This window comes from Mustela putorius, unplaced genomic scaffold, assembly GCF_011764305.1.
Source record: "Mustela putorius furo isolate JIRA1106 unplaced genomic scaffold, ASM1176430v1.1 tig00003898_pilon_pilon_pilon, whole genome shotgun sequence".
Lineage (NCBI taxonomy): Eukaryota > Metazoa > Chordata > Mammalia > Carnivora > Mustelidae > Mustela > Mustela putorius.
In genome coordinates this window covers 9,605,918-9,632,801 of record NW_025422047.1, presented here as the reverse complement: position 1 = coordinate 9,632,801, position 26,884 = coordinate 9,605,918, and the positions used below count along the sequence as shown (strand labels likewise).

The 26,884-nt window shown below is 37.6% G+C and overlaps 1 protein-coding gene across 3 annotated transcripts in view; it reads left to right on the top strand.

Moving 5' to 3' along the window:
* Window positions 1–26,884, top strand: part of TTBK2 (tau tubulin kinase 2) — a 177,258-nt gene that overhangs the window by 62,652 nt on the left and 87,722 nt on the right. For all 3 annotated transcript variants that reach the window (XM_004751215.3, XM_004751213.2, XM_004751214.2), the window contains one exon: window positions 25,319–25,392. In XM_004751215.3, coding sequence (XP_004751272.1) covers window positions 25,319–25,392 — 74 coding nt within the window. The remainder of the gene's footprint in view (window positions 1–25,318; window positions 25,393–26,884) is intronic.

Below are 26,884 nucleotides of genomic sequence, written 5' to 3'. Positions count from 1 at the left end.
ACAGAAATGTCAAAGACTGAATTATGGGATAGACCACCCCTAACTCCCAAACTGGACACTGCATGGTACAGTTATGAAACTGTATGTATGACTGCAGAGGGTTTGCAGACTGAATTGTAATTGGAAATACAACCCACAGAAGGCTGGTCAGAACTTGAAATGTGAAGCCAACGGGTCAAATCAATTACTGGCTAAAACAAGCACACCAGCATTCTCAGTGGGGCTTAAATAAGATCCAGAGTATCATAACATAATATGCAAATGTCCAGAATACAATCTAGAATTACTCAGCTTAAAAAGAACCAGAAAAATTGAACTTACATGGGAAAAGACAGTGAACAGATGGTGATGCCAAGATCACACATATGTTAAAATTATCTGAAAAGTAGTTTTAAAATCAGCTCTTATGACCATGTTCAAGGATTGAATGGGAAGATAGAAAGTCTCAGCAAAGAAATAGAAGATATGAAGAAATAAATGGAGATTTTAGAACTAAGAAATACAATGATGGAAATTAAAACTCATTAAAAGGGCTCAATAGCAGAGTAGACATGACAGTGAAAGAGTCTGCACTTAAAAATGGGTCAACAGAAGTGATCCAATTTGAATAACAGGGAAAAGGTTAAAAATAAAGAAATGTACAGCTTCAGGGACCTATGAAACTATGATAAGGTCTTACATTTGTGTCATCGGAGACCCAAAATGAGAAGAGAATGAATGTGATCCATCAAAAATACTTAAAGAAATTATGGCACAAAGATTAAAAAGGAAGAAATAAAATTGCCCCTATTTGCAGATGGCATATTCATCTATGTAGAAAATCCCAAGCAATCCACAAAGAAATTCCTAGAGTAAATGAGTTTAGCAAGTGCTTCATGGTCAGCTCACAAAAAAAAAATCATATTTCTATATACTAGTGATACAACAATTGAGAACTGAATTAAAGATATATATAGTAGCTTCCCCAAAGTGAAACTCTTCGGTATAAATTCAACAAAATATATATAAGATCTCTATGCTGAGAATTATAGAACCCTGATTTAAAAAAAAAAATCAAAGGATATTTAAGTAAATGGAGAAAATGGAGAAAAATGCATTTATGATTTTGAAGAATCACAATAGTAAAGATGTTGATTTTCCCCAAATTGATCTGTAGATTTAATGCAGTACTAATAAAAACAATCCCAACAGCACCATTTCTGGTTATAAACTGATTCTAAAATTTCTTTATAAAGGTAAAGGGCCTAGAATAGCCAAAACCATTTTTTTAAAAAAAGATTTTATTTATTTGAGAGAGAGGGAGAGGGTAAGGGAGAGGGGCAGAGAGAAAAGGAGAAGTGGACTCTCCGCTGAGCAGGGAGTCCAATGTGAGGCTCAGTCGCAGGATCCTGGGATCATGACCCCAGATGCTTAAAGGATGGAGCCACCCAGGCCTCCCAAAACAATTCTGAAAAAGAAAAATGTTGGAAAAAATCAAGCTACATGATTTAAAAACAGGATGAAGCTGTCATCATGAAGACTGTGGTATTGGCAAAGCGAAAGGCATGTAAAGCAATGAGATAGAATAGAGATCGCATAAATAGGCGCACACAACCATGGCCAGTAATTTTTTACAAAGTGACAAAATGGAAAAAGAAAAATATTTTCAATAAGTGGTGCTGGAACAATTGGATATCCACATACAAATATAATGAACATTGACCTAAACTACACGATATATGAAAATGAACTTTAAATGTACCACACATCTAAATTTGAGATATAAAAATGTACGGCTTTTAGAAGAAGACAGGAGAAAATCTTCATAACCTGGGTGCAGATAAGAAGTTCTTTCGCATTATACCAAAAGCATGATTCATAAAAGAAGAAATTGATGAATTGGATTTCATCAAATTAAAACCATCGCTTGCAAAGACACTGTTAAAAGAATTAAAAGGCAGATTATAGGCTGGAAGAAAAGATTTGCAAATCATATACCTGCAAAGGACTTATATTTGGAATATGTAAAGAACTCTGCAAACTCAACAGTAGGAAAACAAGCCACTTAAAAATGTTTCATAGGCTTTGGCAAGAGGATATAGAGTGACACATCAGCTCATGAAAAGATGTTTAGCATAACTAGCCGTTAGGGGAATGCAAATTAAGTGCAAATGGTGAACTGCTACTGTACATCCATTAGAATGACTTAAAATTGTTGTCAGTACCAAGTGCTGAGGAGGATGTAGAGCAACTGGAACCCTCACATATTGCTGGTAGGGATGCAGAGTGATTCAATTCCTCTGGAAAACAGTTAAGCATATACTTATAAGTCAAACATGGATTTACTGTATGATCCAGCAACCCTACCCCTAGGCATTTAACCTTGAGAAATGAAAATTTGTGTTCATATATTTATATCAACTTTATTCTAACTTGCCAAAAATGTATACTTCAAAGAAAAGAGTGAATGGCGGGGCACCTGGGTGGCTCAGTGGGTTAAGCCTATGACTTTGGCTCAGGTCATGATCTCAGTGTCCTGGGATCGAGCCCCACATCAGGCTCTCTGATCAGCGGGGAGACTGCTTCCTCCCACTCTCTTTCTGCCTGCCTCTCTGCCTACTTGTTATCTCTCTTTGTCAAATAAATAAATAAAATCTTAAAAAAAAAAAAAAGAAAAGAGTGAATGGATAAATCAGGGTTGGTATATTCATACAATAGAATACTATTTGGCAATAAAAAACAATGAGCTACTGATTTACACAGCTGTTAGATTTCCTCTCCTTAGGGAAGTCCGTGTAGGGACCTCCTAGTCAGCTCCAGTACAGCTTGGTGTTTTGTTCACAAGTATCATCCTTGGATCACCCTTCATTGTCGTCTTGGGGATTCTCATTTATATTATATGCCTTGTTGAATCTCTTTCTCTTTTTTTGTTTATTTTTATTTTAGTGAAATAGTTTCCAGAGTAAAGGGTGCTGGGAGGTATGTCTTTGAGACCTCTCTTGCAAGTCTGAAAGTTTTTATACTACCCAGATGTTTAAATGAAAAACTGGCTGGATATAGAATTCTGGATTGAAAATAATTTTACTTCCAAAATTTGTTTTCATATTCCCTGTAGCAGTTGAGAAGTATAATTCTGTTATGATTCATGTTACTTTGGAAACATATAATTTTTTCTCTCTTCCCCCAGGGTTTTGCAATTTCATGATGATATACCATAGTATGGGTATGTTTTCATCTAGTGTGCCTGTCTTTGTCCTTTATTGAAACTTGTGATTTGAAAGTTTTTCTCAGCAAGTTTTCTTGAATTATTTTGTTGATGTTTTCCAGCCCCTTAATTTTTTACCCCTTCTTTTTTGGAACACGTGCTATGCTGATATCGGGTCTCTTGGAATGGTTCCCCAATTCTTGACTTTTACTCTCCTATTTTTACATACATTTGTTCATATGTTTTTGTAATTAACAAGTACGTTTTTTAAATAGAGAGGATGATGAAATTGTGCTCTTTTTTTTTTTTCCATTGTAACCACAAAAACCTGATAGTTTTAAATTGACCATTATGATAGGATAGTTTTGTTTAAAAGATAGAATTCCCTGTGATGGTTATCTAGATTGAAGAGCTTGGAAACTTCATTTTGCCTTTGTCTCCTGGGGAGCTGCTAGAACCCAAGGGTATCCCCGTGAGAGCTAAGAGGAGCCTTTGTTCTTTAAACTTCTTGGCTGAATTTTTTTTTTCCTGGGAACTTGGTTTAGACACTCAGCGTTCTTTTTGTTTTACCATCCATAAGTTCCTAGCTCTGTGCTCTAAGCATTCTGATCCACTTAATCTACTGATTTCTCACAGTGCTTATTTTTGTTCATAGAAACTATCATTTGATCTTGTATTGTCATATTATCTTATAGTACGTTTGTTTCTTTCAAAAAGATTGTAAATTCTTTGATGAAAGGACTTATATTTTTCTGTGTTCCTTGGTATAGTTGTTTCATGAGCTGTTATTGTTAGATTGGGTGTGGTTTGTTTGTTTGGTGGTGATGTGAGTGTTTAAGTAAAAAGAAATGATGGGTAAGGATGCTAAGACTGGTTTTGTTGTGTCCTTAGCAGTATAATAGTCCAGCTTTGCAGAATTCCCAATATTTGCTACTTTCCCACTAACCTGAAATTTGTTCTTTAAGCTCCATAGCATCTCCATGAGTGGGTTCGGGATACTTTTTTTTTCTTTATTTTGTTTTATTTTATTTTTTAAGTGTTCCAGGATTCATTGTTTATGTACCACACCCAGTGCTCCATGCAATACGTGCCCTCCTTAATACCCGCCACCAGGATCGCTCATCCCTCACTGCCCTCCCCTCTAAAACCCTCAGTTTGTTTCTCAGAGTCCATAGTGTCTCACGGTTCGTCTCCCCTTCCGATTTCCCCCAATTCACTTTTCCTTTTCTTCTCCTAATGTCCTCCATACTATTGCTTATGTTTTACAAGTAAATGAAACCATATGATAATTGACTTTCTCTGTTTGACTTCTTTTATTCAGCATAATCTCCTTCAGGCCCATCCATGTTGATACAAAAGTTGGGTGTTCATCCTTTCTGATGGCTGAGTAATATTCTGTTGTATATATGGACTACATCTTCTTTATCCATTCGTCTGTTGAAGGGCATCTTGGCTTTTTCCACAGTTTGCCGATTGTGGATGTTGCTGCTATGAACATTGGGGTGCATGTGGCCTTTCTTTTCACTACATCTGTATCTTTGGGGTAAATACCCAGTAGTGCTATTGCAGGGTCATAAGGTGGCTCTGTTTTAAATTTCTTAAGGAATCTCCATACTGTTGTCCAAAGTGGCTGCACCAACTTGCGTTCCCACCAACAGTGTAAGAGGGTTCCCCTTTTCTCCACATCCTCTCCAACACCTGTTGTTTCCTGTCTTGTTGATTTTGGCCATTCTAACTGCTGTAAGGTGGTATTTCAATGTGGTTTTTTTTTTTTTTTAAGATTTTGTTTATTTATTTATTTGACAGACAGAGATCACAAGTAGGCAGAGAGGCAGGCAGAGAGAGAGGAGGAAGCAGGCTCTCTGCCGAGCAGAGAGCCCGATGTGGGGCTCGATCCCAGGACTCCGGGATCATGACCCGAGCCGAAGGCAGAGGCTTTAACCCACTGAGCCACCCAGGCGCCCCTTCAATGTGGTTTTGATTTGAATCTCCCTGATGGCTAATGATGATGAACATTTTTTCATGTGTCTGTTAGCCATTTGTATGTCTTCTTTGGAGAATTATCTGTTCATGTCTTCTGCCCATTTTTCGACATGATTATCTGTTTTTTGGAGTGTTCAGTGTGAGGAGTTCTTTATAGATCTTGGATATCAGCCCTTTATCTGTACTGTCATTTGCGAATATCTTCTTCCATTCCATGGGTTGCCTCTTTTGTTGACTGTTTCCTTTGCTGTGCAGAAGCTTTTTATCTTGATGAAGTTGGGTTTAGGATACTTTCAACAAACTTTTTACTTTATTACTAAATGGCTTTTTTTATTTAAAAAGGAAAATAATCAGTGCCTCTTTTTGATTGTTTTGCTTTCTCAGGCATATAAAAATCATATAAAATTATTTGCCTTTTATGTGGCTTTGTTATTCATTAATATTTAATGCTGGGGTGTAGACCACCATGCCATCACTTGCCATAGCTTTTTAAAAGCTCTTGTATTGAAAGCAGGGGTAGTAGATGATTATTTGAAAAAAAGATTCATTTGGTTATTTGCATTTATTTAATTTTTAATTTTTAATTTTTTTAAAGATTTTATTTATTTGACAGACAGAGATCACAAGCAGGCAGAGAGAGAGGAGGAAGCAGACGTCCCGCTGAGCAGAGAGCCCGATGTGAGGCTCGATCCCAGGACCCTGGGATCATGACCTTAGCCTAAGGCAGAGGCTTTAACCCACCGAGCCACCCAGGCGCCCTAATTTTTTATTTTTATTTTAAAAAAGATTGATTTATTTTAGAGAGTGTAAGTTGGGGGAGGAAAAGAGGGTGGAGAGAGAATCCTCAAGCAGACTCCCTACTGAGCACAGAGCCTGACTCGGGGCTCATATCCCAGGACCCTGAGATCATGACCTGAGCCAAAATGAAGAGTTGGCCTCCTAACCTACTGAAATACCCATGTGCTCCATATGCATTAATTTTAGAGTACAGTTTATCTATTACTTTAAGAAAAGATTTTGGACAGTAAGGAAGGGTTTATCACTACATGCATCAGATGAATAAAAATCCTTTTAAACATCACAGTTAAAATCTGTGTTTAACTAGCGAGATGCTACCTTGCCTATAATATCTGTAGATATTATCTACCTGTCTAAATTAAGTCTATTTCTTACTGTCTTTTTTGAGTGGGCATATCATTGATTATTTCTTTTTTGCACAGTTTGGTGACAGACCACAAACATTCCCTATTCAGTTAGATTAGTCAAGAGTTAGAAAATAAAGAGAAAGCCTTAGTGGTGGTATTTAGAGTGACTGGTAAAGATTTGGTCTGTATGTTCAGGCTCACTTATTTATTTATTTATTTAAAAGTTTTTATTTATTTATTTGTGTGTGGGGGGGTGGCAGACAGAGGGAGAAGCAGGCTCTCCACTGAGCAAGGGGCCCGATGTGGGACTCCATCCCCAGACCCTGGGATCATGACCTGAGCTGAAGGCAGACACTCAACTGAGCCAGCCAGGCATCCCGTCAGGATTCCTTTAATCTTTTAAAGGATTTCTTTAACGTAAGAGACATATAAGCAGGAAGTTAAAATTGACTTATTGTATATTTCCATGCTATGTTTTCTTGAGGTCAACAATCTTTGACTGTTAGTGATCAGGGCTTACCTTGCTGACTTCTTTCTCTACTTTCATCGCTGCGCCAGACTTGATTGCTCTTACTCATCTCCAGGAAACATATTTTAATAGTCTTCTTTATTTTTTCCCCTTCAGGGCTTTGCTAGATGACTAACTTGTGATAGCTGTAAATCTAATCCTGAGTTTTAATTGGTTGATATTACTTCCTACAGGGATATTTGGATTCGAGAGTTGTATTTGTTTGAGGAAATGAAGTGGAGGGGAATAACTTGAGCAAGAAACAAAGTAGCACATTTTCAAAGGAGAATAAAAAAACAAACTGACTTCATCAGAGTATATGATGTATGTTGAAGAACTGAAGGAAATGGGGTTCTTCTGAAGGTGTAGAATGATCGTAAATTCTAGGTTCACCATTTCATTTATTTTTTCAGAAAGTAAATTTAAAAAAATGTCTAATTCCATTATAATTAACATAGTGTTATTTTAGTCAGGTGTACAATATAATGATTCAATATTTACATACCTTTTTCAGTGTTTATCACAGTAAGTGTACTCCTAATCCCCTTCACCTTTTTCACCCATCCCCCTGTCCACCTCTTCTCTGGTAACCAGTTTGTTTTCTATAATTAAGAGGCTGGTTTTTGTTTGTCCTTTTTTTCTTTGTTTGTTTGTTTCTTAAATTCCACATACGAGTGAAATCATATGGTATTTGTCTTTTTCTAACTCCTTTTGCTTAGCATTATACCCTCTAGATCCATCCACGTTGCTACAAGTGGCAGGATTTTATTCTTTTTTATGGTTGAATGATAATCTATCACACACACACACATCACATCACATCATATCACATCACATCACTTCTTCTTCTTCTATTCATCTATTGATGACCACTTGGGTTGTTGCCATAATATGGCTATGGTAAATAATGCTGCAGTAAATATTGGGGTGCATACATCTTTTTGAATTAGCGCTTTCATATTCTTTGGGTAAATACCCAGTGGTGCAATTACTGAATCATAGGATAGTTCTATTTTTGATTTTTTGAGGAAACTTCAGTGTCTTTTGTGGTTCCATAAAAATTTTAGGATTATTTGTTCTCCTTCTGTGGAAAATGCTGTTGGTATTTTATTTTATTTTTTTAAAAGATATTTATTTATTTATTTGACACAGAGAGATCACAAGTAGGCAGAGAGGCAGGCAGAGAGAGGAGGGGAAGCAGACTCCCCGCTGAGTAGAGAGCCTGATTCGGGGCTCAATCCCAGGACCCTGAGATCATGACCTGAGCCGAAGGCAGAGGCTTAACCTACTGAGCCACCCAGGCGCCCCCGCTGTTGATATTTTAGTAGGGATTGCTTTAAATCTGTAGATTCCTTTGTGTAGTTTGGACATTTTAACACTATTTGTTCTCCCAATCCATGAGCAGGGAATGTCTTCCATTTGTTTATGTCATCTTGAATATCTTTCATCAGTGTTTTATAGTTTTTAGAGTACAGGTTTTTCATCTCCTTGGCTAAGTTTATTCCTAGGTGTTTTATTATTTTTGATGCAATTGTAAATGCAATTGTATTTGCAGTTGTAAATGCAATTGTAAATGGGATTGTTTTCTTAATTTTTCTTTTTGCTATTTCAATATTAATATATAGAATTGCTATGGATTTCTTTATACCGATTTTGTATCTTTAGACTACTGAATTCATTCACCAGTTCTAGTAGTTTTGTGGAGGAGTACAGGTTAACCATTTTAATGTTATTTCTATAGGCATTATTGTTTATGGTTTCTTGAATAGATAAATGACATGATAAAATCAGTATTTGGGGGGAGATTATCTTATGAATAGTGTGTGGCCGGTGACATTATGGGACATTCTTGGCCTGAAGTGCTGTCAGATGTGATCAAACGGATGGCGTCCAGAAGAGACACTGCTAGGTGAGCTTGTCAGTAGATAATTGGTGGTAATTCATTAGAGGAGTCATCATCAGCAAAGTCCAGTAGGATGTTTATAAAAGGTAAGTGAAGTACAGGACAAAGCAAGCTCATGCTTATCATTCTAAGATGGACATTTGGCCCTGGGGAGCGGGGAGAGGGGGAGTAGAGTGGAGAAGAAGGGGCAAGCTCTAGAAAGTCCAGGATATTAGATAGTTCATGAATGCTTGTTTTCAGTCTCCCTTCTTTCCTTCTTAGATGCCTGGTAAATGTGAACCACTGTACTAGGAGCTAGGAATATAAACAGGGCATGGTCTATGTCCTCAGCAGTTCACAGTCAAGTCAGACTGACTCTGAGAATGAATAATGATGTTATAGAATGATAAGTTATCAAAAAATGTATAAAAAATACAAGAAAGAGGAAGGTGGGTGCACCTGGGTACTCAATCGGTTAAACATCTGTTTTTGGCTTAGGTCACGATCCCAGGGTCATGAGGTTGAGCCGTGCATCAGGCTACCTGCTCAATGGGAAGCCTGCTTCTCCCTTTCCCTCTGCCTGCTGCCCCCCTGTGCTTGTGCGTGCCCTCTTGCTCGCTCTCTCTCAAATGAATAAATAAAACCTAAAAAGAAAGAGGAATGGGGGTGCCTGGTGGCTCAGTTGATTAAGTGTCTGCCTTTGGCTCAGGTCATTATCCCAGGGTCCTGGGATTGAGTCTCGCATTGGGCTCTCTGCTCACCAGGGAGCCTGCTGCTCCCTCTCCCTCTGCCTGCTGCTCTGCCTACTTGTGATTGATCTCTCTCTCCCCCTTTCTCTCTCTGTCAAATACATAAATAAAATCTTAAAAGAAAAAAGAGGAATGTATAAAAAGATCTATAGGAGCATTGACAAGGGAACAAAAGGGAAACTAAGCAGAAGCTCAGTTGTCCAAACCAGGGAGTTAGGACAAAACTAGCAGCAAGGATGAATGGTTCATGACATCAAGAGTATTGTGGTTGCTAGAACTCCATAAATGTTTCCTGCTGGGCCTCAGGGAGAGAGTGAGGTGGGCTTGAGTCTTTAGGTGAGAGGTTAAGTGGCACCAGTAATATGGAGAGAAAGGAATGTAGTGTAAAGGAACCAGTGAGGGCCTTAAAGTATTTGAAGAACATAGAGGCTGAGGATTCCAAGTACATACTCTATGACATGGTGATGTCCTAGGCCAAGGTACGCAGTAGGAGTAGACAGAGGGGAGATGGGCAAAGGGTAAGGACTGGAAATTCACAAAAAAGGAAGCCTAAACAATCAATAAACAGATGAAAAGATACTCAAACTTACTAGTAACTAGAGAAATGCAAGTTATGTAGCAAGACACTGTTTCATTCCCTTCAGATTGGCAAAAAAAAAAAATCTGACAGTACCATGTATTGGTGTGAAGACAGAGAAAAGAAAACTTCCTCATGTCCTGATAGCAGAAGTATAAACTGGTACAATCATTTTAAAAAAGCAATTTGTACCTATTATGTAATGAAGAGGCTAGCAGTCATTTATTCTTTCTGTGTCAGGTATTGTTTTAAATGTTTTTTAAAAAAATATTATTTGATTTAGTTTTTACCACAACTTTCCCCAGATTTTATAGTTGAGGAAATACAGTCTAAGAGAGGTTAAATAATCTGTCCACAGTCAAAAAAGTGGTAAGATAAAAAGCCAGATTTTAGCTTAGATCTGTCTCTTTCTAAAACTTGTGTTTATAATCACTAATGATAATAATAGGAAGCATATATTGAGCATTTACTATATGCCAGGTAGTATATTAAATATTAAACATACCTTAGCTGATTTACTTATGTAATAACTCTTTGAGGTAAGTGCTTTTGTTACCCTTCACGGGGCTTTTAGAGATGGAGTACCAAGCTCGCAAATGAAAAAGCTGATATTTACCTCAAGTAGTCTTGAGCACATATACTTTTCTTATATACCAGACTGAAAGATCCAGAGGTGTAGAGTAGACTTTAGGTATATTTTGATTTCAATTCTCTTTTTTTCCCTCTCAGTATATGTATATGTGTACGTATACATATATGTACTTATATATGTGTGTACAGGTATTTGACTTATAACTTTGTAATATATGTAGATTAAACATAGATTTGAAACACATATATTTTAAAATGATTACCGTAAGTTTAGTTGGTTGAGTTTATCACCTCACAGTTACTTTCTTTTTCCTGTGATGAGAACTTTTAAAATTTGTTAACTGTAATCACCATGCTCTTCATTATATATCCAAGATTTACTTATTTTACAACTGAAGTCTGTACCTTTTAACCATATTTACCCATTTCCCCTACCTCTCACCCCCCACTTCTGGGAACTACTGATCTCGTCTGTGTTTCTGTGAGTTTGGTTTTCTTAGATTCCACGTATAAGTTTTTGCTGTCTGACTTATTTCACTTAGCATAATGCTCTCAGGGCCAATCCAAGTTAATACAAATGGCAAGATTTTCTTATTTTTTTATGGCTGCATAGTATTATAGTGTATATAAATACTATATTTTCTTTATCCATTCATTTATAGATGGACACATCAGTTTTTTCCATGTCTTAGCTATTGTAAATAATGTTGCATTTAACATGGGCGTGGGATGTCTCTTCAAGATAGTAATTTCAGGGCGCCTGGGTGGCTCAGTGGGTTAAGCCGCTGCCTTTGGCTCAGGTCATGATCTCAGGGTCCTGGGATCGAGTCCCGCATCGGGCTCCCTGCTGAGCAGGGAGCCTGCTTCCTTCTCTCTCTCTCTGCCTGCCTCTCAGTGGACTTGTGGTTTCTCTCTGTCAGATAAATAAAATCTTAAAAAAAAAAAAAAAAAGATAGTAATTTCATTTCTTGGGTATATACCCACAAGTGGAATTGCTAGATCATTTGGTAGTTCTGTTTTTAATTTTTAAAATTTTAATCCCAATGTAGTTAACATGCAGTGCTGTAATAGTTTCAAGTATACAATGTAGTGATCCATCAGTTCCACACATTAAGTGCTTATCAAGACAATCCCAGTCCTAATCCCCTTCACCAGTTTTAACCATCTCCCATATATCTGTCTTCTGGTAACCATTTGTTTGTTCTCTACAGTTAAGAGTCTTTTATGGCGTTGTATCTTTTTTCCCCCTTTGTTCATTTGTTTTGTTTCTTTTTTTAAAATGTATTTATTTATTTATTTTATAAGCCCATTTTCTTTGATTTCTTTTCAGTGTAACAGAATTCATTGTTTATGCACTATACCCAGTGCTCCATGCAATATGTGCCCTCCATAATACCCACCACCTGGCTCCCCCAAATTCCCATCCCCAGCCCCTTCACAACTCTCAGATTGTTTTTCAGAGTCCATAGTCTCTTCATGGTTCATCTCCCCTTCCAATTTCCCTCAACTCCCTTCTCCTCTCCATCTCCCCATGTCCTCTGTGTTATTTGTTATGCACCACACAAGCGAAACCATATGATAATTAACTCTCTGCTTGACTTCTTTCATTCAGTATAATCTCTTCCAGTCCCACCCATGTTGATACAAAAGTTGGGTATTTATCCTTTTGATGGAGGCATAATACTCCATAGTGTATATGGACCACATACCATTATCCATTTATTATTCCTTATCCATTTGTCCGTTGAAGGGCATCTTGGTTCTTTCCACAGTTTGGTGACCATGGCCATTGCTGCTATGAACATTGGGGTACAGATGGCCCTTCTTTTCACTATGTCTGTATCTTTGGGGTAAATTCCTAATAGTGCAATTGCAGGATCATAGGGAAGCTCTATTTTTAATTTCTTTTTTTTTTTTTTTTTAATTTGACAGAGCGAGATCACAAGCAGGCAGAGAGGCAGGCAAAGAGAGAGAAGGAAGCAGGCTCCCTGCTGAGCAGAGAGCCTGATGCGGGGCTCGATCCCAGGACCCCGAGATCATGACCCGAGCCGAAGGCAGCGGCTTAACCCACTGAGCCACCCAGGTGCCCCCTATTTTTAATTTCTTAAGGGATCTCCACACTGTTCTCCAAAGAAACTATTTTTACTGGGAAGCCTGAATGGCTCAGTCAGTTAAGTGTCTGCCTTTGGCTTAGGTCATGATCCTGGAATCTTGGGAGCAAGTCCTGTATCAGACTCCCTGCTTGGCGGGGAGTCTGCTCCCCACTCTTCCTGCTGCCCACCCTCTTATGTGCGCTCTCTCTCTCTCACTCTCATTCTATCTCAAATAAATAAAATCTTTAAGAAACTATTTTTATTTTGAGGAAACTCCATACTGTTTTTCATGGTGGCCACACCAATTTACATTCCTAGCAACGAAGCACAGGATCCTCTTTTCTCCACATCCTTACCAGCACTGGTTATTTCTTGTCTTTTTGATAATAACCATTCTAATGGTGTGAGGTAATATTTCCTTGTGGCTTTGATTTGCTATTTGATTTGCTGATTAACGATACTGAGCACTTATTTATGTACCTGTTTACCATTTTACTGTCTTCTTTGGAAAACTGTGCCTCAGGCCCTGTACCTATTCTTAAATCAGACTGGTCTTTTGCTGTTGAGTTGTATCAGATATATAGATATATATTTTTTATGTTATGTTAGTCACCATTAGTTTTTTTTGTCTGTTTGTTTGTTTTTTTTAAACCCACTGAGCCACCCAGGTGCCCCTCACCATTAGTTTTTGATGTAGTGTTCCATGATTCACTGTTTGCATATAATACCTGGTGCTGCATTTAATATGTGCCCTCCTTAATACCCACCATCAGGCTCACCCATTCCCCCATCCCGTCCCCCCCGAAACCCTCAGTTTGTTTCCTGGTGTCCATAGTCTCTCATGGTTCACCTTCCCCTCCGATTCCCCCCCCTTCATTTTTCCTTACCTTCTCCTAATGTCCTCCATGCTGTATTCCTTATGTTCCACAAATAAGTGAAACCATATGATAATTGACTTTATCTGCTTGACTTCTTTTATTCAGCCTAATCTCCTCCAGGCCCATCCATGTTGATACAAAAGTTGGGTGTTCATTCTTTCTCATGGCTGAGTAATATTCCATTGTGTATATGGACTACATCTTCTTTATCCATTTGTCTGTTGAAGGGCATCTTGGCTCTTTCCACAGTTTGGCTATTGTGTATGTTGCTGCTATGAACGTTGTGGTGCATGTGGCCCTTCTTTTCACTACATCTGTATCTTTGGTGTAAATAACCAATAGTGCAATTGCTGGGTCTATTTTTAACTTTTGAGGAACCTTCACACTTTTTTCCCATAGTGGCTATAGCACCTTGCATTCCCACCAACAATATAAGAGGGTTCCCCTTTTTCCACATCCTCTCCAACATTTGTTGTTTCTTGCCTTGTCAATTTTTGCCATTCTAACTGGTGTAAGGTGGTATCTCAATGTGGTTTTGATTTGAATTTCCCTAATGGCTAATGATGATGAATATTTTTTCATGTGTCTGTTAGCCATTTGTATGTCTTCTTTGGAGAAGTGTCTGTTCATGTCTTCTGCCCATTTTTTTACTTGATTATTTGTTTTTTGGGTGTTAATTTGAGAAGGTCTTTATAGATCTTGGATTCCAGCCCTTTGTCTGTAGTATCATTTGCAAATATCTTCTCCCATTCCATGGGTTGCCTCTTTGTTTTGTTGACTGTTTCCTTTGCTGTGCAGGGGCTTTTTATCTTGATGAAGTCCCACAAGTTCATTATCGCTTTTGTTTCCCTGGCCTTTGGAGACATGTCTTGAAAAAAGCTGCTGTGGCTAATGTCAAAGAGGTTACTGCCTATGTTCTCTTCTAGGACTTTGATGGATTCCTGTCTCACATTGAGGTCGTTTATCTGTTTAGAGTTTATTTTTGTGTTTGGTGTAAGCAAATAGTCAAGTTTCATTCTTCTGTATAGAGCTATCTAGTTTTTCCAGCACCATTTATTGAAGAAACTGTCTTTTTTCTGCTGGATACTTTTTCCTGCTTTGTCGAAGATTAGTTGACCATAGAGTTGAGGGTCCATGTCTGGGCTCTCTATTCTATTCCATCATCTATGTGTCTTTTTTTGTGCCAATACCACGTTGTCTTGGTGATCACAGCTTTGTAATATAGCTTGAAATCAGGCAACGTGATGCCTCGTCTTTGTTTTTCTTTTTCAACCTTCCCTTGGTGATTCAGGGTCTTTTTTGGTATCCATACAAATTTTAGTACTGTTTGTTTTGGCACTTTGAAAAATGCCATTGGTATTTTGATCAGGATGGCATTAAAAGTATAGATTGCCCTGGGAACCATAGACATTTTAACAGTGTTTATTCTTCTGATCCATGAGTACAGAATGTTTTTCCATCTTTTTGTGTCTTCTTCAATTTCTTTCATAAGTCTTCTGTAGTTTCTAGAGTATAGATACTTCACCTCTTTGGTTAGGTTTATTCCAAGATATCTTATGATTTTTGGTGCTATTGTAAATGGAATCAATTCCCTAATTATCTTTCTATAGTTACATTGTTAGTGTATAAGAACGTAGCTGATACCTGTGCATTGATTTTGTATCCTGCCACATTACTGAATTGCTGTATGAGTTCTAGGAATTTTGAGCTGGAGTCTTTAGCACTTTCTACATAAAGTATTTTGTCATCTGCAAAGACAGAGAGTTTTACTTCTTCTATGCCAGTTTGAATACCTTTTACTTCTTTTTGTTGTCCGTTTGCTGTTACTAGGACTTCTAGTACTATGCTGAACAATAGTGGTGAGAGTGGGCATCCTTATGTTCCTGATCTGTTTTTTTTTTTTTTTTTTAATTTATTTGACAGAGATCACAAGTAGGCAGAAAGAGAGGGAAGCAGGCTCCCTGCCAAACAGGGAGCCCGATGCGGGGCTCGATCCCAGGACCCTGGGATCATGACCTGAGCCGAAGGCAGAGGCTTTAACCCACTGAGCCACCCAGACGCCCCTGTGTTCCTGATCTTAGCAGAAAGGCTCTCAGCTTTTCCCCATTGAGAATGATTTTCACTGTGACTTTTCATAGATGGTTTTTATGAAATTGAGGACTGTTCCTCCATCCTTACACTAGGTGGGATTTATCCTTGGGATGCAAGGATGGTTCAACATTTGGAAATGAATCAGTGTGATAGAAAACATTAAATAAGAGGAGAGAGAAGAACCGTATGGTCCTCTGAATTGATACAGGAAAAGCATTTGGCAAAATACAGCATCTTTTCCTGGTTTTTTGGATATTAACCCCTTATCACATATATGATATGTGATAAGGTTTATCCCATTTTATTCCATTCAGTAGGTTGCCTGGTTCATTTTGCTGATGGTTTTCTTTGTTGTGCAGAAGTTTTATATCCCATTCAATAGGTTGCCTTTTCATTTTGTTGATGGTTTTCTTTGTTGTGCAGAAGTTTTATATCCCATTCAATAGGTTGCCTTTTCATTTTGTTGATGGTTTTCTTTGTTGTGCAGAAGTTTTATAATTTGGTGTAGTCCCACTTGTTTATTTTTGCTTTTGTCATCTTTGCTTTTGGTGTGAAATTCAAAAAATCATTGCCAAGACCAGGGTCAAGGAGCTTATCCTTATGTTTTCTTTTATGAATTTTATGGTTTCAGGTTTTACATTCAAATCTTTAGTCTATCTTGAGTCGATTTTTGTGTAAAGTATAAGATAGGGTCTAGTTTTCATTCTTTTGCATATGGCTGTCCATCTGACTTTTTTTTGTGTGTGATTATCTCTTCCATATTGTAGACTTAATTCTTATGCTGGCTTCCTTCATGGTTGAGAGATAGTTGCTGATAGCAACTGGAAGGGAGCTACATTCTTTTCTCCTGAAAAATAACATTTTGGGATGCTTGGGTGACTCAGTTGGTTAAGCAACTGCCTTCGGCTCAGGTTATGATCTGGAGTCCCGGGATCGAGTCCTGATCGGGCTCCCTGCTCGGCGGGAGTCTGCTTCTCCCTCTGACCCTCCCACTTCTCATGCTCTCTCTCTCTCAAATAAATAAATAAAATCTAAAAAAAAATAAATTCTTCTCATAATTGTCATATGAAATGTACTAGGTTTCATTCTGATTAGAATATCCCTAGAAAACAAAAGAAAAAAAATATATTTGTCAGAGTAATGTCATACATTGAATGTCTTAAGTCTTGAATATTTAGTTTTCTTGCCATCAACAAATTGATCTCCATAACAAAAGAGAAATGTATCTATTACTCTGATTTTAGAGCAGTTAATGCCCCACTTTGGGTCTGGGAGTGGATCAAACCCATTGAGATAGTAGATACATGATAAAGGAAGATCATTCCCCAATTTGGGTAATTTGGGTACTATTAGTAAGGGGGAATGAACACTGGATATTTAGTCAGGAAGATGTTTTATGGGGCACCTGGGTGGCTCAATCAGTTAAGTGTCTGACTCTTGATCTCAAAAAAAAAAAAAAAAATCCTTTATAAATATGCTGTGTCATTTAATTTTCTCGATAGTTTTGCTGAGGAAACTGAGACTTGCTTAAGGTTCCATAATTATTAAGTGGCAGAATGAGATTTAACTCTAAGCTAGTCCTTTTTTTTCTTTCCTTCAGTCTTGTGTCTTCTTCAAAGAAAAATAATAGGTTGTCCCACATGGTATATGGCATCAATGACCCTATCTTCTAAGATTTCAAAGTGATTTTCTGTAGATTCCTTAATTTATATATCATCACAAGGTGCCAAAATTATGGGGTTCAGTTTAAGCAGTGCTTAAACAGAAACTTATAACAGTGAACACCTATATTGAGAAGCCAAAAAGATCTCCAGTAAATTACCTAACCTTCCACCTTATGACCGTAGAGAAGGAAGAACAAATTAAACCTAAAGGTAGCAGAGCCAACCTGGCTGTCTTAGTCGGTAGAGCATTTGACTCTTGATCTTGGGTTTGTGAGTTCAAGCCCCTTCTTGGATGCCTGGGTGGCTCAGTCTCTTAAGTGTCTGCCTTTGGTTCAGATCATGATCCCAGGGTCCTGGGTTTGAGCCCCACGTCGGGCTCTTTGCTCAGAGGAAAGTATGCTTCTCCTTCTACCTATCACTCCCCCTGCTTGTGCTCTATCTGACAAATAAGTTAAAATCTTTAAACAAAAACAAAACAATCTAAAGCAAGGAGAAGGAAGGAAATAGTAAAGATTACAGTGGAAATGAATGAAATAGAGGGTAGAAAAACAAGGGGAACAAAAAAAACCCCAAAAATTGGTTCTTTGAAAAAAAAAAAAAAGAACAAAATTAACATACCTTTAGCTGGACAGACCAAGAAAAAATGAAGAATCAAATTACTAAAACCAGGAATGAAAGAGGGGACATTTCTTTTGAACTTACAGAAATGAAGAGGATTATAATAAGGGAAAACAGCCTTGAAAAAGAACAATGAAGCTGAAGTATTTACACTTTCTGATTTCAGAACTTTCTACAGAATGATAGTAATTATGGTACTGGCGTATAGATAGAAATGTAGATCAGCGGAAAGAATTGAAAGTCCAGAAGGTGTCACATTATGGTCAGCTTATTTATTTATTTATTTATTTAAAGATTTTTTTTTTTAAAAGATTTTATTTATTTATTTGACAGAGAGAGATTACAAGTAGGCAGAGAGGCAGGCAGAGAGAGAGAGGAGGAAGCAGGCTCCCTGCTGAGCAGATAGCCCGATGTGGGGCTCGATCCCAGGACCCTGAGATCATGACCTGAGCCGAAGGCAGAGACTTAACCCTCTGAGCCACCCAGGCGCCCTATGGTCAGTTTATTTTTGACAAGGGTGCCAAGAACATTCAATGGGGAAAGGAGTCTTTTCAAAACATGGTGCCAGCACGACTCCATTGGATATTGTAAAAGAATAAACAGCACATATATTGGTCTCTGCTCCTAGTTCCTGGCAGAGACCTCTTATAATCCATGTAATCTCTTGAGTGATAACAGCACTAGGAGCAACTTTTGTTCTGATACTTGGTCTTAGTACTTTTGGCTAGGACACTGGTTCCTGACACAGAGCTCCTGTGTTCCTAAGCATTTCCTGGGTGATAGGAGTTTCTCGTGTTCCAATGAAGCAACTCTTGGTGGGCTCCTTAATAGCTTCAGGATGATGGCAGGTCACAAGAAAGACTAGGTCATGATTAGAAGTTTGGAATTTTCAGCCTTATCCTCTGTCCTCTGGGAAGTAGTAAAGATTCCAGAAGGATGGGGTTCAGAGATCTTCTGAGCTGGTGCACACTTGGAGGTGCTGGAAGAGTGGTGCACACAGAAGGAGCATGGCAGCTCTGCACCACTTCCCACACAGCTCTCCCTATGTGTCTCTAAATCTGGCTGCTCATCTGTACTCTTTATTATAGCCTTTGTAATATATTGGTAAATCTAAGTATCTCCCTGAATTCTATAAGCTAGCAAACTGTCAAACCCAAGGAGGGGGTCATTTATACAGGTGACAACCTGGGACTTGGGATTGGCATTTCAAGTAGGGGCAGTGTTGCAGAACTAAGCCCTTTTGGGGATCTGATGTAAACTCCAGGGAGATAGAATTGAATTAAATTATAGGACAGACACCCAGCCAGCCGGTCTCGAGGAGAATAGCTTGATGTGTGGAAAGCCCACACATCTGGTATCAGAAGTGTTTTGAGTGTGGTAGTAGTGGAAGAGTAAAGGAGAAACACAAGAGGAGTGTGTCTTCCATCTCAGTTATACACATGCAAAAGAATGAAGTTGGACCCTTACCTCGTACCATATATAAACCCATATATAAAAATTTATTCAAAATGGGGGACTTGGCTGGCTTAGTTGGTGGAGCATTTGACTCTTGATCTCAGGGTCATAAATTCAAGCCCTACATAAGATGTAGAATTTACTTACAAATAAAAAAATAAAATCTTTCTGAGGGTTTTGAAGGGGCAGGGGGTGGGAGATTGGGGGAACTAGGTGGTGGGTATTAGGGAGGGCACAGATTGCGTGGAGCCCCGCGTGTGGTGCAAAAACAATGAATACTGTTAACGCTGAAAAGAAATAAAAAATTAAAAAAAAAAAGAATAGAGGGAAGACACCTCAAAAATAAAATAAAATAAAATCTTTAAAAAATTTCTTCACAGTGGATCAAAGACTTAAACATAAAACTCTTACAAGAAAACATATGTGTAAATCTTTGTAATCTTGGATTAGGCAATGAGTCCTTAGATATGTTGCTAAAACTGTAAAACAGCAAAACAAAAAATGGATTAATTGGACTTTATCACATTTAAAAACTCTTGTGCTTCAAAGATCACCATCAAGAAGGTGAACAGACACAGCACCTGGGTGGCTCAATTGTTAGGCAACTGCCTTCGCTCAGGTCAGGATCCCAGGGTCCTGGGATTGAGTCTGTATTGGGCTCGCTGCTTGGCCGGGAGCCTGTTTCTCCCTCTACCTGCTGCTACCCCTACTTGTGCTCTCTCTCTGTTAAATAAATAAAATAAATTTTTAAAAAATGTGAACAGACAACCCACCGAATAGGAGAAAATATTTTCAAATCACGCATCTGATAGGACTGTATTTAGAATATATAAAGAACTCATAAACTCAGTAATAGAGACACAAAACACAATTTAAAAATCAGCAAAGGATCTGAATAGACATTTCTCCAGAGAAGATATACAGATTGCCAGTAAGCACATGAAAAGATGCTCAACATTATTAGTGATTATGGAAATTATAATTATCAATTAATTATAATTATAATTATTAATTATCAAAATTATACTGAGATGTCAGTTCACTCTCACTAGGATGACTACAGTAAAAAGAAATACAGATAACAGGAGTTGGTGAGGATGTGGAGAAATTAGAAGCCTCATATGTTACCGGTAGGAATATAAAGTTGTGCAGCTTTTTTGGACAACAGTCCAGCAGTTCCTATGGACTGCTTAAGATTAAACATATTAATAACTATATAAGATTAAGCATAGCTACATAATGGATATTATTGACAATGAAAAGAAGTGAAATATTGATACCTGCCACGACATGGATGAGTTTTGAACACATTATGCTAGGTGCAAGAAACCAGTCACAAAAACTACTTATTGTATGATTCCATTTATGTGAAATGTCCAGAATAGTCAGGTCTGTAGAGATAGAAAGTAGTTTAGTGGGACTGACTCTCATGGGGTTGGGGGAGTTGCAGGGGGAAGTGGAAGTGACAACTAATAAGTATGGGTTTTTTGGTGGGGTAGGGTAGGGCTGTTGAAAATGTTCTAATGTTGATTATGGTGGTGGTTGTACAACTGGGAATATACTAAAAACAATTGAATTACACTTTAAATGGGTGAATTTAGTGGTACATTAATAATGTTCCAATAAAGGTATTGTAAAAAACTTATTCATTGTTTAGTTAGTGTGTACCCTGTGCAGAGCTGGGTATTAGAGCCCCTACCCTAGGAGTACTTACAGTCTAGTGGTCAGACAAGCAAAGACAGTATAGCCTAATGATGCTGCAGTTAAATTTATGTATCATATTCTGGTGCCTTTAATGAGAATGTATGGGAAGCTATTAAGTAGGAATAAAATGAGGATTGGTGTGGGTTTGACATCACTCCTGTCCTAGTCTGACATTAAGATTATTTAGATGTCATGGGGGCACTTGGCTAGCTCAGTTGGTAGAGTGTGCAAATCTTGATCTCAGAGTTGGATGAAGAGATTACTTAAAAATAAAATCTTTTATTTATTTATTTTTAACGATTTTATTCATTTATTTGAGAGAGAGAGACAGAGAGCACGTGGACATGAATGTGAGGGAGGGGCAGTCAGAGAGGGAAAAGCAGACTCCCGGCTGAGCAGGGAACCTGATGTAGGGCTCCATCCCAGAACCCTGAGGTGAAGGCAGGCACTTAACGGACTGAGCCACACAGATGTCCTAAAATAAAATCTTCTTTAAAAAGACTATTTACATGTCTTTTATACTGGGAGTTCTTAAAACTTTATAAAATGGTTTATCTAGGGACTTTGTGTGGTTTTTGTAATATTTCTGGACCTCTCCTCTAATCTTACTGTGCATGAAGTTGAATAACTATTTTTGTGAACGTGGAATCATAATCACGCCTAGCAGTGCATAGTGTGGGACTGTCTTGTTTTGTTTGTTTGTTTGTTTGCTTACCAGCTAGGTTTGACCTAGGAGACTGCCTGACTTATAAAGATTGCTGTAGTTCTGGTATCTGGATTCTCCTCAGGACTCTTAATGACAGTTTATTAGGTCTCTCCTGATATATTATCGGTTTAGCAAGCTGATTCTCTTTCCCTTTGGTTTCTCTTTCTCCACAGCAATGATTTTGAATTATTAACACTCTCTTCAAGTATAACTTACCCTGCTTCCTTCATTTTTAGAGATTATTTTGCAGAATTCTTCATATCTGAAAAATGGGGAAAATAATAATACTTAAGGTGTGAAGATTAAATGCATGTAAAGCACTTAATATAATGCCTGGCACAATATGCTTGCATATTATGCATGTTTTACTAGCTATCATTATTTATATTAATTTGTTTATTCACAGATACTAATTGGGCATTTCACTAATTGACAGGTGCTGTGCTAGTCACCAGAACAAGATAGATACGGTCCCTGTACTCAGTTTGTACTAGTTATTACAATAGTTATTTTTATACTCTAAGTGGTGGTGAAGAATTACTGTTCCGTTAAATTGTAGTTTCTTCATGCTTCTAAAAATTTGTACATATTATTGAACCAAGGATTTTCACTAATTGCATGTATCTAAAATATAAGAGCAATAGTACACTATGCTAAAAAGTGTGAGTTAAGAACTCAATTAAGCTCTAACCGATATCAATGAAGATGTGTTGGTGAATCCTAAAGAGTTTGCTACAGACTTTGTATTTTGTTTATCAGTCAAGGATCTACAGTTTATTTGATTTCTTTTGTTTTTATATAAGTAGGATGTTTTCACTATCAAGAGATAAATAGTATTTTGGTGTTATATACCATAAGATATTTTTGAAAGAACATTCTGAGAAGCATTAAATACAGTATGGCTTTTGTTTTTAGATGGTTGAAATGTCTTTGTAATAGACATCCATAATTTAAATGTTATATGCTAGGAAGGTGGAATTTTTAATGGATAATAAGAATAAAATACTTCCTAAATGATTTTTAAATTGTTTGTTTGAAGCTGAGGGAAAGAGTAAATTGCGAATTGGCCGTCATTTCATTCTTTCATTCTTACTGCAGTTTACTAGATGACAGACACAGTTTTGCAAATATTTGTAAAATACATGTAAAGTGATGCACATGCATTGTACACACTGGGAATTATTGCTCCCATTGAACATATTTTTTGTGAGTTCCACCCCTTTCCAGCAAAACCACAGAGAAAGAGAGAATAGTGTAAAGAAGTTGAATTATTAACTAAAATAAGTCTGGATTGTATTTGTATTTTAAGTCCGTCAGTAGAAAGTTTTTGTTTTTGTTTTTGTTGTAATTTTGAGGTGTATTTCTCATTTATTCACCAAATCTTGCCCGTCCATCTCTTGGCGTATGACTTGCTCACTTTACAGGCAAACTTCTTCAAAGATTACCCTCACTGCCTCATAGTTGATTCATACTTTATTCCATTGAAGACTGGCTGTCGCCCTTTCTTACTCACTAGTGACTTCTTAATTTTTATATTAACCAGCACTTCTCAGCCTTTCTATAGCATTTGCCATTAGCCAAAATGTTTTTTCTCATTGTATGTCTATAATACCTCTTTCTCCTAGTTTTCTCATACCTTTCTGGCTATTACTTGTTTCCCTTTATGCATTCTTTTATTTTTTCCCATGCTCTAAATGTTTCATTTTCTAAAATTCAGTTCTTAGATTGATTTTCTTCTCATTCTTTATATTCTTCCTACTTGGTTGTTTTCCATCGGTGTGTGTAGTTCTGTTTGTCTTCCATGAACTTATGGTTCCCCAGTGTATTTCTTCAGCTCAGCTTTTTGCTCAGCAGCAGGCTTAAAATTACAATTGTCTGCTAAATTCACCAGATTGTCCTTAAACTCAGCATTCTAATATCCCTTACAGCCTATACAACCTACTATATATTCTCTTATTTTGGTACAACTTACCATTTAATTATACCAGTTTCTAGCCAGAAATTGTCTTTGGTATCTCTCATATTTATCTTATTTTTTCCATCTCTCCTATACTATTTATCATTTAAACCCTATTCTCTCTCGGGATATTGTAACTGTTCCCAGAGTGACCTTTCTGCCTTTAGAGTTGACCTCTGTGTGGTCTGTCATTGCCACCATAGCAGTGTTCTAAAGTACAATGTTTTAAGTGTGTTTTTCCTCATCTTAAAGTTTTGTAGATGCTTCTCTTTACCCAGCAATAGATCCAATAGATCATATATCCATCCATGGCCCATCTGCTTTTGGAACACTTAGAGAACTTTTGAAGAGCTCCAACCTGGGGCGCCTGGGTGGCTCAGTGGGTTAAGCCGCTGCCTTCGGCTCAGGTCATGATCTCAGGGTCCTGGGATCGAGTCCTGCATCAGGCTCTCTGCTCAGCAGGGAGCCTGCTTCCTCCTCTCTCTCTGCCTGCCTCTCTGCCTGCTTATAATCTCTCTCTGTCAAATAAATAAATAAATCTTTAAAAAAAAAAAAAAAAAGAAAAGCTCCAACCTGTATTTTTCCCCACCAATTCTGAATCACTAAAGAGTGCAGGAATTTACAGAGTTTTCCAAGATGATTTTGATACATAGCTGGGGCTGAGAAAAACTGACTTCTCCATGTGGCTTACTTTCCTTGTTATAGAGTCTAAGACCCTTCAGGGCCTCATGTCTCTTGCTTCTCCAGCATCTCCTCATTCTGTTCTCCCTTCATTCACTATGCTCCAGACAAAATGCCCTCTTCTTGCCCTGGAGCCCACCAGTGTTAATCCTTTTCTAGGACCTTTGTTTGCTTTTGTTGAATCAGGGCAGACTCTGGATTTCTATCTGTTCCACTCTGCCTTCCTCTGCACCCTAGTCAGCACCTCCTTGGATTTCATAGGTAAAACCCAGGTTGGAAACCACTGAACTAATCCAAATCATTGAGGCAAAGAAAGATTAAGTGATTAAGGGACTGAAGTCATATATTGGTGAATGGCAGACCATATCTGAAATTCAGGATTTATACTTATAAAATAAATTTATATTATATTTATATATATACATATATATTTCAGGATTTATATTTATACAATAAATTTATATTATAAATATAATATTTGTATCCCCCAGGTTTTATATTCCTAACAGAGTTCTTATTTATTGCTCTTCTCGGTTTTCATACGTATAATATCCAGGCAAGTTGATCTGCAATGACCTTTTAATTCTTTACTTCATAAATAAGTTATCTTTCATTTATTTATTCATTCAATAAACATGTGTTTGACTACACACAGAGCAATGTAGAGTCCAGGGGGAGGTGGATAGAAAATTTGAATAATACAGATTTCCTATTTTTAAGGTTCTTAAGACAGGTCCTTTATATTCAACTATAAAATACTATGCAAAAAAGCAAATTATTAATTATTTAGAAGAGAAATCATAGCATAACCTTTTCCACTGTTTTCTGTCTTTCTTTCTTTCTTTTATCCAGGGAAAGACCACGTTTGTAGATTTATTGGCTGTGGGAGGAATGATCGATTCAACTATGTGGTCATGCAGTTGCAGGTAGGTTACTTGGAAATGTATCTTAAAATATTTCAGTTTTGATCAAAGTACCTAATTTCAGCAGATATGAATAAAGTAGAATTCTTGGTATCATCTCAGAATGTTTTATATTATGCAGATGGAATTTCATTTAAACAGATTTGACATAGATTTTCCCAAAGATGGAAGGGTTGTTCGTTTTTGGTTTTTTTTTTGCTATCTTTTTAATTAACATATAATATATTATTTGTTTCAAGGGTACAGGTCTGTGAATCCTCAGTCTTACACAATTCACCACACTCACCATAGCACATACCCTCTGTAATGTCCATCACCCAGTTACCCCATCCCTTCCAACCCCCTCCCCTCCAGCAACCCTCAGTTTGTTTCTTGAGGTTAAGAGTCTCTTATCCTTTGTCTCCCTCTCTGGTTTCGTCTTGTTTCATTTTTCCCTCTGGAAGGGTTGTTCTTGTCAACTATCCATTGATTATCATCATTGCAGTTTTTCAATCCCCACATGGATTATTGGATAGGAATCTTGCCCAGTTCCTCTCCCTTCCTCTCTTTGTTACCTCTAGTTTTTAATTTATGTGCTCAAGAACCAACTTTGACTGCTTGAAAATTTAAGTATTACTTGATACATAGGAGAAATGCATTCCTTTTTCTTTTTTCATTCATTAACATAGTTCTGTTTCCTAGATGGAGAGTGGAGTTGGGTTGCGAGAGCAGAGGAAAGAAATTCAGAAAAAGTTTCAGAAAACTAAGGAGACCAGTGTAGATCAGATAACGATGGCCTTTGTGACCTTTGGCAGGCTCCTCTGGATTTATCCAACAACCTTTCCAATTGACTTTCTGCAGTATTTTTTCCTGTTCATAAGAAAATTATCCACCATTAGCCATGCATCTGTACAGTTATGATTGACTTGATTTGGAGTAAAGCTAATATAATTGTTAGAGGGTACTCTATCTTACATGACATATTGAAGATAAATACTATGTTTCCCCTTGTGTATTGTGATAAAATTTACATAGTCAGCTTCTCACTGCCACTTTTAATTTTTTCTAAAAATCCTCAATTCTTTTGGGTATGGAGGGCAGGAGGGGCAGAAGGAGAGGTTGAAAGAAAATCTTAAGCAGGTCCATGCTCAGGACAGAGCTTGATGCAGGCTCGATCTCATGATCCAGAGATCATGACCTGAGCCAAAATCAGGAATTTTATGCTCCACTGAGTGAGCCACCCAGGCGCCCCCTAAATTTATTATTCTTTATTACCCTTTTCCTCTTGGTGATTCAGTTGTAGAATACCTGCCTTAAAAATTTTAAGGACTGGGGCACCTGGGCGGCTCTTAAAATCTGGGTCTTGAAATCTTACGGGTTTGAGAATTTGTGCTTCTTTTCTCATTTCTACCTGCAAAATCTGGGAAGAGTCTCATGAAATTTCCTTTCACCATTGAGGCTTTATATGAGCAGCTTTCATATAGCTAAAGGGTGATATTTTGTGAAAAAGCGTTAT